This window comes from Lepidochelys olivacea (genome assembly GCF_965140295.1).
Source record: "Lepidochelys olivacea isolate rLepOli2 genome assembly, chromosome: 2".
Taxonomy (NCBI): Eukaryota; Metazoa; Chordata; order Testudines; family Cheloniidae; genus Lepidochelys; species Lepidochelys olivacea.
This window is the reverse complement of record NC_140412.1, coordinates 218,490,280-218,505,008: the sequence shown is the minus strand read 5'-3', so window position 1 is coordinate 218,505,008 and position 14,729 is coordinate 218,490,280. Positions and strand designations below refer to the sequence as shown.

The following is a 14,729-nucleotide window of genomic DNA, read 5'->3' as shown; positions in this document are numbered from 1 at the left end:
CTCAAGAGCATTTTCTCTGAATCATCAAACAGTTTCACTCTATTTTCACTACAGACTGTACAAACCATATTACATAACACAGGAAACCAGAAAGACCTATACTTTGAGTACAATGAATGCCTCTTATAGGTATTTTATTTCTTCTTACACACAACCCCCCTTCACTATTAACACAGTTTCACTACAAACAGAGAGGGCCTCACTAACAAGAGAAACACCTTGGATATGGTGGCAGACAGAGGGTTATAGTTAGTTGCAGGGAGGGGTAGGGGCTTCTGGAAGGCCAAAACTTCAACTCTAAGGGAAGCAGCTGTAGCATAGCCAAACCAGCTCTTCTTTACTACCTGCTGAGAGCAACTTTAGCAAGACTGAGTGAAAGGGATTCCTCTAGTACTTCTTTTGGATCAGAAGTAAAGGACCATGAGCCCTGGTTTAACGCCAGGTGCTAACTGGGCAAACTTGACTCATACATTAATTTTTAGCTGTATGTAGAACTAAATTGTGAAAATAGGCAGAGCTCTTATATTTTTACAGCCTGTTATTAGATTTTAAGGACGCTAATACCTGTCACATTGTAATCATAGTGGTAACAGTTTTTGTTCAGACTGCAAGGTTCTGTCTCAGTGGAAGCAGGACAAGCCTTTCCTTCATCAGGTTGTCTTAGAGGCTCCGCTGACCTTTCACGCACGTTACTTCCATTGCAGGGCTTGAAAAGGAAAACAGAAACAATTATTTTTGATATATTCAGTCTCTCTACCTACAAACATAATAGCCTTGTAAGCATCCTTTTTACAAAATGCTAATGTAAAACAATGACATTATACTTTGCCTAGAAGGGACTGTTTCCTTGTTATTTTATGGGAGGATTTAGTTTCCTATTTTATCTTAGTAATAATACCTAGGAATTAATAATACCGAATTACCTTGGTAATGCCTTAATAATTCCCTATCTAGTTCACATTTCATTGATACTGCCTTAAAGCAACTGAGCATCTGAATTTCCAGATTATGAGCTGTCTCTCCAAAATCTGCAGTGCACTGACTCAGATGCTGAGGAAAAAACCCTAAGTCCCCAAGCTTCTGAAATTGAGAACCCCATTTTTAGCCTCACTGGCTTTGCTTTCTCACCTGAGACTCCAGACAGCCAAAAAACACAGGGCTGATGGATTAAGCTATCTTTAATTTCACCTAAGTCTTTTACCCGCATCTTTTTGCTCTTCACAGATAATTATCTCATTAAAGAACACCCAGGCTAAGTCTACACTATAAACTTACATCGGTATTACCACGTCACTCAGGGGTATGTAAATGCCACATCTCTGACATAATTATACCGATCTAACCCACTGTGATACAGCACATTTCCCACTGACATAGCTACCCGCCTCTCGCAGAGGTGGAGTACCTACACCAATGGGAGAAGTTCTCCCTTTGGTGAAGATAGCATCTTCACTGAAGCACCTCAGCAGCATAGCTGCATCAGTGTAGCTGGGCCACTGCAGCGTTTTAGTGTAGTCCTGCCCCTACTGTGTTTTTACAGAGAGAGATAAAGCCAGATTGAACAGGATCTAAGAACTGTGGGGTCTTTAAATATTACCAAAGCTGGCTCATCCAAAATTAACCTTCCCTAAAAATGGAGGGCAATAGCTCATGAAAGCGTCAACATTAAGAGGTGATTTCTTGAGCAACTGCTTTTAATGAAGAACTGCTGACACGCTGCCCTCTTGATGGGATGGTTGACAATCTGCTGTTGCCAGTAATGCAGTTGATAGGAACTTATAATCATTTGCATGTGTGTCTACTGTTAAGTGTAGCATCTCTGCATAGTAACTTGAGGCTTACTTTCTTTAAATAAAATAGTCTTGAAACCTTAAATGTCAAGTTGTTAACATGTTTCCTACCAAGGAACATCTAGACCACTGGCCCCATTCAGACATAACACAGTCTTCAGGGCATGGCAATGTGCATCTTCTAGCACCAAGAGGCATCTCTTCAGGGTCACACAGGTAGTCCTCAACAGTGTCAGAAGGACCATCCATGGTGTTTTGCATGCATCTGGAAAAATATAAGGCTATAGATAAAAACATATTTGCCATGGATTTCCTACAGTAACTGCATCCCTTACACTAACATAATGTGGCATTTTAGCAGTTTGACCACAAGCAATATACAAATAGAAAAATCTAGAACATTTTTGATATAATCCAAATAAATAATGAACTATAAAATACGGATGAGAATTTGAAAACGTCAAAATATCCCCAGTATTTTTCTGCTGCATATCGGTTGAAGCTCAGGGCTACCTAGGAGTGAGAAGCTCCTGAGTTCTAATCCTGCACAGCCGCTGCCTTGCTGAGTGAATATGCACAGATTCTCTGCATCATTTTACCCACCAGTAAATTGGAATTGCACACCTTCTTACCTCTGAGAGTTATGAGGATAATTCTGTTAATATTTGTAAATCTCCTTCCAAATTCTAACCGTTTGGAATTGTTTCTTCAGTTACATGCCTTTTTTTTTCTGATATCTTCAAAGCCTTTAGCTTTGCTTACATTAGCATCCAGAGGCCCCATCAAGATCGGGGCTCTATTGTTCTCAATGCTTTACAGCCAAGATGGAACACAATCCTTGTTCTAAAGAATTTTCAATTTAAACAGGTCTACTCTTCCCAGCCCTCACAGCTGCTGCCAGAATAGGGGGCATAGCAAGGGTCAATTAACGTTGCTTGGAGTTGATTCGCAACATAGTAGGGGAAGAGCCAATGCGACGGTTAAACTTTCACTTTCTCTGCAATATTTTATAACGATACCATTGCATTATATTACCAATTCCTGTATACCTGAAGATCTCATGCTGTCAGTCTGAAAACATTTTTAAAATGAGATTATTTTAAATGAACACAACCAACAGAGATGCTGTATCTGCAAAAATCTGTTTGATGGAATTAGTTATCCAATGAGAGTTAGTATATGGATGGCAAAAAGGAAGGCAGTTATTTTTGTGTTCATCCCAAAGGGCTGAAATTCCTTTCTTTGGCATAAATAATAGATTTTCTTCTCTAGCTTTGATGGTAGTGTCAAAATCTATGTACCTCTGGACAGAGCATAAAGCATCACCACCACCATCACCAGTACTTACAGCTTTTTTAAAAAAAGAATAAACTCTTGGAGGGACTTCCAATATCTATTTTGGTTGCTGTCATATCAGAGTAAATTATGCACTTTAATATTTGTAACAAGCGAAAACTAAAAATCTGACCTTCAAATATATTGTTAAGTTCAAGGAATGCTTCTGTTTTAAACATAATCTTGTCAAATCTAGCAACTGCTACAGTATTTGTGGTACCTTAAAGAGAACCTTTGGCAATTAATGTATCTGGCCCTCAAATGGGTCCTGTAGACTGAATTCATTTTATGGCTTGTCATTCTACCATGCAGACAGAGATAACTTCTTTAATTGTGTATTGCTCTATAGGTAGCCTTAGAGAATAATATATAATCAACACTGCACTTCTTGCTATGTACATTACCATACAAGACTTCTCTTAAGCAAGTCTTTGAGTAGAGGTGTAAGTTGATCAGTAGACAGGATGCTTGGATCAGATTCAGCAAATATTGGAATGAGATTTCTGGACTTGTTTTACTAAATTCACTCTTTACACAGTTTTACATTTACAGAATGGGGGGCGGGGAGAGAATGTACCTAACTTTTTTTTTTTTTTTTTTAACTAAAGGGGAAAAAGTCAGCATTCTGAACCAGGCTGAGTCTGACACAGAATTGCAATGTACGACTTGGCTTTCAGTTTAACTATTCCAGACAGCTCAGTTTTTCAACTTCATTGTACTACAAGTGTTCAACAACTGCAAGAAGGTTTTGGTATTAACAAATATGCATATTTTTTAAAAATGATTTTTCTTTCCTTTTCAGAAGTGGGACTGATTAACTCAAAATATTTGATCAGAAAAGAGCTGCCCGGAGAAGCTCAGTGAATTATTTGAGTTAATTAAAGGGACAGTCCCGAGACTCTTGCACAATGTGCTGAATCCTGTGCTGAATGTGCTCTGTGGGCACAGGGTTTCAATCTCTGCATTGTAAATCTGGTACCTTTTACCAGATCTAAATTCAACTAAACAATTAAAAATATATCCTTCTTCATGTGAATTTATACTGAAACTATCAAACTATTTAATTCCATAAAAATCATGCTGTAATCATGGTACAGTCAGCTTCCGAGCAGAATTGTTCCTCCTCTGGAGGTGATTACTTTCCAGACTCAGATAATGTCTATGAATTTGTTGTCAGGAGTGTGTTCTATTGTAGTGTGTCAGAAATATTACAACCATGTTGGAACACTGGCACTTCAAATCCAGTGTTCACACTGGCTGATTTAGCAGACCTAGAGGATACCAGGGTAACAAAAAGGTGTTGAAAACCACACCAGATATAGGGCCAAATTCTCTGCTCTGATGCTGGGTCAATTTAATACGGAGCAGAGATTTTCACCCATTACTTTTATGTTTAGAGCTTTCTAGGCCCAAATACATTCCAAATTTAAAATATGGTTAAGGACTTACATAGCTTTTCTTTATCCTTCCAATAAGAACTGTGGACATATAACTATTCCTACTGTTCTTATTACACTGCTATAGAGTTCTTTTTACTTATGTATAAAACTCAGAAATAGAAGAAGCACCGCTAATGCTAACATAAGACTCCCCACAGTACATTAATCTGTCTTTGGGCTGAGAAGCAAGTCTGAGGCACTGACCACCTGTGGTAAAGTTCTCTCAGCACTTTTCATAAACAGGGCTATTAACCACAAGCCCTGGCCAAATTCCAACTGGGGTGATTACATTCTGAATATCTGAATTCATTGTGTTTTCAGTTGGATATGGCACCTTTCACCTTTTGCACCAAACTGTTGTGCAGTATTGCTGTGCACTGTAAAATGGGTTGCCATGTTTCACCCCAGAGGTGGTTGCACTTTACTGATAAGTGAGAATTGATATCTATATTAAATTTATAAAGACCTTGGGGATTGTCCTGGCCTTTGAAAGGAACTATATAAATGTAAATTACAGTTTTATTTTTATAAAGTATAATAAATGTTTTTTTAAAAAATAGAACAAAGGGCTAAATCCTAAACTGGTGTAAACTGGTTTAGGTCCACTGAGTTCAATCTACACAGATTTACACCAGCTGAGGTTCTGGTCTAACATTCCGTACACAAACTTTTGTGAAAATGCCTTTGTCAAAATACTCTTCTGTAGAATTTTGCTTCTTTAATCCCATCATAATTTAAAGGTGAGGGTTTCTGGTTTTGTTTTTTCAAGAGAAGGATTACATTGTTTACCTCACTTTCCTGGTTTGCACACCTTCTCCACAGTTCTCCTTTAAGTCAACATTGGTCACTTTGCAGATGCTCCAGGGTTCTGTAACCCATATGTACTGGCTGCAGTCGCTGTGGCATGGGACCACCTCATATACCTGGAAACCACACAGAGTGTAAGTTTGTGGCACACAGTATGCAAGCATGATAAGTATGCAGGAACTGTCATTCTGACATAGCAGCGACACACAACATTATTGTTATTTTGTAAAGATAACAAATATATTTAATCTCAATACAAGTAGGTTGTGAAGCAGTTGCTGTTACAACAGACATAAAACACCTGATACCAAAGCAAGGAAATGAAAAGTTAAATCCTTAACAGTATAAACTCTCTTTTGCACCAGTATGCATGCACTTTACCATTACCACTAATATACACCAGAGAACCCACACAACAGCCTTAACTTTGCTCTAATAGGGAAGCCAGCTTGTACTGTCCATTTGCCAACCTGCTCCTGTCTTTCCTTTTATACTCTACACTCCCCCACCTAATATTATTAGTTGTGGATGTTTGGGGAGGGCTGATTCTAATGGTATCACTCCCTAAATTACACCAATGTAAATCAGAGCATAATCTGGCCCCTTAATTTGAACTATTTTTAACTGTGAAGTCTTAAAGTTATTATATCATGTGAAGATTGGAATGTTTTATACAGAATATCTGAGGTACATTAAAAATGGCATCCTATGTACTATCACATATATCTTTTTAAAGAACAATTACAGAAAAGTCCAAACAGTGCATACATTATAGAACTTGGTCAGGAAGCACATTATAAGGTTATGTATCTATTTTAGAGACTCTTACCTGAGCCTGGAACAGGTATTTGCCATGAACACAAGGGAACAGCCAAAGATAAATAGAAACACTAGTTAGTGAGCGAAACACAGATATTTGAATGGTGTACATTTAGAGCTTCATTGGTTAAAAACAATCCTCTATGCTCTCTACCAAGCAGAAAGCCTCATCACTTAGGCCAGATAAGACATAGCTTTCCCTCTTGTATCTCTAACAACACATTCTGCAAGAAGTCATAATGTAAGAAAAAATGATTCTTTTGCACACCACCTTGATGGAGACTAGTGCAAATATGCTCATTTCTCCCTCACATTGTTCATAACACATGGTTAAACTATTTTATTCTCTGCCTTCCATGGGTATCAATTCTTTACAGGCTGGGGAGTTCAATTTCTCCAAGACTGAAGAAATTCATGAGTGGGTTTGGATGGAAGACTGTGTTTTATATATTATCAATATTGTACTGCCAGGTAGTGTGGGATGGGGATGTAAGCAGTGTCAGGATGAGCTCCACCCTGACATCTGGTGGTGAGGCAAGTTGTGGAAAAGAACTTCAGGGGTCAATCTCATTTGCATAGGCACACCCACCCCGCCTAGAATGAGGCCATAGCTGCCCAAATGTTCACTTTGGCTGCTGTGGGATCCCCAGTGTCTCTGTTACTGGGGCAGGAAGAATAAATTGTTGTTACGCTGATTATGGGAACTGTGCTTGGAACTGTACTTGGCCTTTTGTTATGATGGAGGGACTCACCATCAACTAAGTAGCACTCGCTAGGCAAGGGTCATGGGTTTTAAAACTCTGTGAACGGAGAGAGGCTGGGGACAAGTATTAATACTTGATGGCATGGGCCTCTTGGTGAGGGCCTTACATGCTAATTGCACTTCCTCCTCTCTCCACTGTGGAATATCAGAGCTAATTTTGATTCCATTAGGAATCTAGTTACAGGCTGCTGAGCTCACTTTGGGCTAATAGTGCACCAGCACTGAGGCTCCCCTACTACAAGCTGAATTCACCAAAGAGCTGAACTGACTAAGAGCTGAAATCACTGAGCGTTGTGTTAAGTAGTGGGGGAGCCTGAAGATATATTGTGGAGCAGTTTTTGGGACGGCTGGAGTGCCTTGTAGACAGGCTGGTGGAGCAGTTCGTGGGATGGCGGGAGCTGCTTTTGGGCCGCGGAGCTGAGCGAAGGAGTTTGTGGGGCGGCTGGTGGAGCGTAGTGGAGGCCTATGGAGCTGTGGGGCGGTCAGCTTCAGATCATGTACCCCTGTCCCATCTCCACCCAGGTTGGAAGGTAAAGCTCCACAGATAAACTTTCGAACTCTGGGGCTGCCCTGACCAGGGACAGAGACTTTTGGGTCATTGGACTTTTGGGACTTTGGGTGATTTGGGGTTGCTGGACTCAAGAACCAAAGGGAAAGAGGCATGCCCCAATTTGCTTGGGGTGGGTTTTTTGCTCATGGGTTATGTTATGAATCCTGTTGGTGGTGTTTCCTCAACATAATGCCACATTGTTTCTCTCTGTTATTAAAAGGCTTTTTGCTACACTCAGACTATGTGCTTGCGAGAGGGGAAGTATTGCCACTTGGAGGCGCCCAGCGGGAGTGGTATATATTTGTCCCAGGTCACTGGGTGGGGGCTCGAGCCGGTTTGCATTGTGTTATTGGAATGGATCCCCTAGATATTGAACCCGGCCCTTGTTGCTGCCAACTCTGACGGGCAGAAGGGTTACAGGTATAAAGGTGAAGAACGTGACAAAGATCTCATCCTTCACACATTTTTAAAGTCTTTTTAGCCTGTCCTAAGTTTGTGTCCAGTATTTGAAAGCAGTTACCATGAAAAGCTCTTCTCTAGTTGTCTGCTATATCTGCTATCAGCTAGGTAGAGCCAACATTACTAGGCAATCTAAAGGAAAATCTCAGTATGGCACTCTCTAGCTGTTGGCAGCAATGCACCTATCAGCCAAGACAGAGCCCATGCCTGCGCCCCAGGTGTTATTGCAATTCTCTCAATATTATTGGCATTTATGTGACTGTCACTGATAGCAAACACTTAGAGCTCGACATAGTCATGGACTCCATGCCTGCCTAGGTAGGTGGGGAGGCAGAGAATCCCTGAAGCCAAAGAAAAGGTAGATGTTATTTTCCCCAGGAAACTGGGATCTGCCCCTTTAGCAGAAACTCTCTCATAGCCATAGAGACAATTTTTCAATGAATTGGATCCAGTATTATCACTTGCAAACCTTCATTATAGCAGTGCAGATCATTTTATTAACTATAGATGCTTAGGGAAAAGAGAATAAATCTTCAAAAGTTAATTTCAAGAATTTCCTGCTTCACAGTTAAGTTAAGATATTTGCTTATCCATATATCACACTTTTCTACAATCTATTGGTGATCTTTCTGAAAACATCATCCTGGCCACTATGGATGTAGAAGCCCTCTACACCAACATTCCATTCAAAGATGGACTACAAGCCGTCAGGAACAGAATCCCCGATAATGTCACGGCAAACCTGGTGGCTGAACTTTGTGACTTTGTCCTCACCCATAACTATTTTACATTTGGGGACAAAGTATATCTTCAAATCAGCGGCACTGCTATGTACCCTCATGGCCCCACAGTACGCCAACATTTTTATGGCTGACTTAGAACAACGCTTCCTCAGCTCTCGTCCCCTAATGCCCCTACTCTATTTGTGCTACATTGATGACATCTTCATCATCTGGACCCATGGAAAAGAAGCCCTTGAGGAATTTCACCATGATTTCAACAATTTCCATCCCACCATCAACCTCAGCCTGGTCCAGTCCACACAAGAGAACCACTTCCTGGACACTATAGTGCTAATAAGCGATGGTCACATAAACACCACCCTATACCAGAAACCTACTTTCCGCTATTCCTACCTACATGCCTCCAGCTTTCATCCAGACCACACCACACGATCCATCTTCTACAGCCAAGCTCTACGATACAACCGCATTTGCTCCAACCCCTCAGACAGAGACAAACATCTACAAGATCTCTATCAAGCATTCTTACAACTACAATACCCACCTGCTGAAGTGAAGAAACAGATTGACAGAGCCAGAAGAGTACCCAGAAGTCACCTACTACAGGACAGGCCCAACAAAGAAAATAACAGAACGCCACTAGCCACTCTCCAACACATCATCAAGGATCTACAACCTATCCTGAAGGACGACCCATCACTCTCACAGATCTTAGGAGACAGGCCAGTCTTTGCTTACAGGCAGCCCCCAACCTGAAGCAAATACTCACCAGCAACCACACACCACACAACAGAACCACTAACCCAGGAACCTATCCTTGCAACAAAGCCCATTGCCAACTGTGTCCACATATCTATTCAGGGGACACCATCATAGGGTCTAATCACATCAGCCACACTATCAGAGGCTCGTTCACCTGCACATCTACCAATGTGATATATGCCATCATGTGCCAGCAATGCCCCTCTGCCATGTACATTGGTCAAACTGAACAGTCTCTATATAAAAGAATAAATGGACACAAATCAGACGTCAAGAATTATAACATTCAAAAACCAGTTGGAGAACACTTCAATCTCTTTGGTCACTCGATTACAGCCCTAAAAGTTGCAATTCTTGAAAAAAAAACCTTCAAAAACAGACTCCAATGAGAGACTGCTGAATTGGAATTAATTTGCAAACTGGATACAATTAAGTTAGGCATGAATAAAGACTGGGGGTGGATGGGTCATTACACAAAGTAAAACTATTTCCCCATGTTTATTCCTCTCTCTCCCCCCCCCCCCATTCCTCAGATGTTCTTGTCGACTGCTGGAAATGGCCCACATTGATTATCACTACAAAAGGCTTTATTCCACCCCCCCCCCCCCGCTCTCCTGCTGGTATTAGCTCACCTTAAGTGATCACTCTGGTTACAGTGTGTATGGTAACACCCATTGTTTCATGTTCTCTATGTATGTAAATCTCCCCACTGTATTTTCCACTGAATGCATCCAATGAAGTGAGCTGTAGCTCACAAAAGCTTATGCTCAAATAAATTTGTTAGTTTCTAAGGTGCCACAAGTACTCCTTTTCTTTTTGCGAATACAGACTAACACGGCTGCTACTCTGAAACTTTTCTCCAGGAAAGACTTTGCTGTGCATACACCTCTGCCAATATGTGAAAGTCATAAATAAGGATATGAAAGGAAAAAGAAATAGGGACACACCTTTTAGCCCCAAATGAGATACTTTAGGATGGAGAGAGCAGAAAAACAATTAATGGTTTTATTACATTTGCCCTTAAATGGGACAGTTGGCATGTATGGATATATTTGCAAATAATTTAAATTAGAAAATAACATTATTTATTAATGAAAATAGGTTTAGATTAAAGGCCAGATTGTGATCAGTTCCTGCTTGGACGTGCCTGATGGAAGAGAGCAAGGTGTCCTTCCCCCACCTTGCAACATGGGTGTGGAGTCCAGGCCCTGTCTCTCCAGTCACAACCCTGTGTGTGCCAGCTACTTGAAAGAATGGGTGTTGAGGGTTGGAATCTGGCATGAAGAACTGAGCGTGCCACATTCTCCTCAAGGGTGGTGTAGCTATGGGTATGTTTTCTGGGAGATCACGGTGCAAATTCTTCCTGAATCATCTCCAACTGTATCATGGTCCTCTGTGCCCTCTTCCCAGAACACCGGTGGGTAACAATGGCAAAATCTGACCCGTATATTTTATATTACAAAATATTATTTACAAGTGGCTATGCCTTTCATTCTGAAGTATTGATATGGCAATGTACTAGTTTGCTCTGTTGATTTTCTTTGAGCTGTGGATCAGGTGTGGATTAATTAAACATCCCTGGGCAGCTGTTTGGTCATTGGCACAGGTTGAGTTTATGGGATTTCCACACTTAAGGATTTAAGTGAAGTGTATTTAATATTAAGGGATACAAACTCTCAGCTTTATGGATGGCACAGCCTCTTCCCCATGCAATATCAGACTTCAATTTTATCTTTATTATAGTCATTTAGTATTTGAATTTTTGGCAGCTATAAAGCTGCAGCAAATAAGATACTAGGTTATATACCAGTAGAGGGCAGCAGTGCTATATAAAAAAACAAACTGAGTTTTCTAATACAAATATAGTAACTTCACCTCTGACATCCTGAAGAACTTATTATGAAATATTCGCAAAAAGAAAAGGAGGACTTGTGGCACCTTAGAGACTAACCAATTTATTAGAGCATAAGCTTTCGTGAGCTACAGCTCACTTCCTCAGAGGAAGTGAGCTGTAGCTCACGAAAGCTTATGCTCTAATAAATTGGTTAGTCTCTAAGGTGCCACAAGTCCTCCTTTTCTTTTTGCGAATACAGACTAACACGGCTGTTACTCTGAAACCTGTCATTATGAAATATTGTGCCACATGAATATTACAAGCAGGAAGAGATTTTTTTCATAAACTATAATTTGTTCCTATTATAATGTATTTTCTGTAATTTCAAACAGTTTTAATATACTCCTCAAAACCAACACAGCCTTCATTGAAACTTGTATTTTGTGTTCAAGTGGATTCTAAACATAGTTTATTAGCTATAGTTTAAACACTTTCTTTCTAGAACTAATTATATCCCCTTAAGTAGAAACATTAAATCAACACACCATTTCATTCTGTGCTGACAAAATGTCAATAAGATGGAACTAATAACATGTACCTTATTCGAATATGAATGGCCAGATTTTTTTTCCCCTCTGAATATTTATGGAGATGAATATGGGGCCATTTAACATGCTATCCACAAATGCAAATTAAATCCAAATGTGAGATGAATATAAATCAAACCTGAAGAGAGACAAGGAACCTGAAAAGGCAGTTTTTACTACTAAAAACTGCCCAACCAAACAACTTTACATGCAGCAGGTCTTACATGCCTGGCAAGGACAGAACTTTTTTTTAAAAAAAACTTCTGTTGAGAGCTTCCTGCTTTGTGTCAGTGTTTTGTATCCAGACACATACAGTTCCGTGAGACCCTAGTGAGGCATCCCCAGGATCAATTTGGCTGACTGCTGCCCTGGGAAGGATTCTAACACCCAGGCAGTTAGATGTTCAAGTTTCAGTCTCAATCTTTCTTAAAACAACTGCACCTGGAAGGCCAAAAACCACTTGGATGCCAATTTTGGCGATAGGATGCTAAGGAGGACACAAGGATCACACTGAGGATACTTTGAATGTTTCTGGTGTTTTGTTTTGATTTTGTTTCATTTGTTTTTTGTGGTGGCGATGGGGGGAGGCAGTGGAAAGGAGGATGGGCCTACACAGTGATTTCACTGATTGCATGGAGTACCTACAAGAAAGAAAGGCAGGGCCAGAGGATTGACACCAGAACCTCTAAAGGGGTTTTTTTTTTGGGGGGGGGGTGTTTGATTATTTTCTTTTTCAGGCCCAGAATTACAGCACATATCAGTCTGACCAGGAGTCTGGGTCCCAAGATATTTTTACAGTGGAGAGCAATTTCCTCTTTCGTGAAGAACCAGCAATATTTTTTAATATTTAGCTCCAGATATTAATACTATACCAAAATATCTGCTTCAGTGCACAGTTCTCGTGATGATGATGTATTCAAATGGAGGAGGAGGAGACTGAGCAGAATGAATTGGTGTTCTTCATGGGCTGCTTGCTTTGCATGCACTTTATCTGTAATGTATGGCAGTGTTTGAATTAAGGAGGGGAATTTCCTGTTACTGTGTAGTTCAACCTCTCTCTCTGTATACTGAGAGCTTTATCTCTTTCTCTTAAACATACTGCTGAAGAGCTGATCTTGCAAGGTGATGAGTGTCTGCAGTTGATGGCATGCAAGGTCTGGAAGAATTGGCCTTGTAAGTTTTGCCTTTGTAATACAGCATATTGCCCAGATTTTTTTTTAAAAAATCCACAGAGAGAAAAGCCCTAACCTTAATTTTGCATATAATTTTGGTCTTCCACCAGTGCCAGTACATATTACTCAATTCAAAAAGCATGTGAAGTACTTAGAAGGGAATGATTCTTCACTGACTTTATATAGGTAATAATTTGTCCACACAGAAATAAACGAATATATCAGCAGAGAAAAGTAACTGGATTTACCTGATTGACATGATCCAGCTTGGGGCAGGGTCTTCCACCATTGTAGGGTTTTTCACGGAGCCATTTAGACCTAACCTTTACCCCACTCCCACAGGATTTACTACAGCGAGACCAGTTGGACCATTCACTGAGCTTGCAGTCTGAGGGGCATGGAATAATGCAGGCTTCCTCGATGTAACCTGAGAATGGAAATAAAAGCAAAATCTCTTCAGCATGTTGCTCTGCCACTTCTCTCTGAAGCCTCAGTCTCGTTTGTTTAAAGTATCCAAAGTTTGACTTGATAGAAGTGGGTGAATGCAGAGATTTCTTTATCATATGGGCTAAATTAAATTCTGCAGGAAATTGACACGCCCCTATTGATTGTGTTAAAATAACAGCTGAGCATCCTCAATATTATCTGATTAGAATTTGTTCTCACCAGATTTCCACAATCTGACTTTTTAACAGCTGCTAGAGTGTAATTGACACTTGCTGCATTATTCTCAGGCTGCAGAAATGATAGATGTGTTAAAAAATCCTGCCACTCAGATGAGTTACATAGTTGTATCAAACAAGTCTGCTGTGGTTATATGTATGTTAACAGTCTAACAAACTGGACTAGAGATGTCCTGAATGCATATGGAATATCCCCTAAAATGCATATGTGGAAAAGTTATGGTAGTATCTTAGGTACCACATGTAATAACTTGGCAAATGTAGACTTTTTAATGAAAATAACTTTACATACAGTTGAAAAACCAACAAATTAATCAAATGATGAGATGCAGTTGGAAAATGAATCACTTATGTATTGTAAGTGAGATAATTCTCGTACCATTGGCAGAGCAGGCTGGTCACAGTTTTACATTTATTGTCTTTTAGTTTCTTTGAATGTCTCCTTATTTTTATATTATTAGTGAGGACTTACCTTCTCTATACTATTCATTATTTTGTCTGCACCTATATTGTCTCCTTTTATTACTCTAAACAATCCTAAGCTTTTCAATATCTTTTCATATAGAAGTCTTTCCAGACCTCTAATAATTTTCATTCTTCCTCTCTGAACCCCATTCTATTTCTGTTATATCCTTTTAAGATAAAAGAGAGGCTTGAATGGCATTGGGTCATGTTAGGTCAACAATTTGGCACTCCCTCCTCTTTTTTTTTTTTTAAGGCTTCTATCTTGTTCTCCAAAATTTCATCTTTCATTAAATTAAATATCTGTAGCCATTATGGTTCTGAGGAAGCAAACAGTATTTTCGAGGTACACGGACACAGTGATGGCAGCCTGAATTTGTAGAGAGCCTGAAATACTAACTCTAAGAGGTGTGGACTGTCTCATTTATCTCTATAGGATGCTAACTCAGGTGCCTAATGATAATTGAAATGTCAACACTTATCTATTTCACTGCTCATCAAAGCACATAAGAAAGGAGAGGGAC

The 14,729-nt window shown here is 39.9% G+C and overlaps 1 protein-coding gene across 2 annotated transcripts in view; it reads right to left on the bottom strand.

Moving 5' to 3' along the window:
• Positions 1-14,729, bottom strand: part of THSD7A (thrombospondin type 1 domain containing 7A) — a 534,141-nt gene that overhangs the window by 39,303 nt on the left and 480,109 nt on the right. For both annotated transcript variants that reach the window (XM_084619828.1, XM_084619829.1), the window contains 4 exons: positions 13,309-13,487; positions 5,354-5,487; positions 1,902-2,055; positions 565-706 (listed from right to left, as the gene is read on the bottom strand). In XM_084619828.1, coding sequence (XP_084475954.1) covers positions 565-706; positions 1,902-2,055; positions 5,354-5,487; positions 13,309-13,487 — 609 coding nt within the window. The remainder of the gene's footprint in view (positions 1-564; positions 707-1,901; positions 2,056-5,353; positions 5,488-13,308; positions 13,488-14,729) is intronic.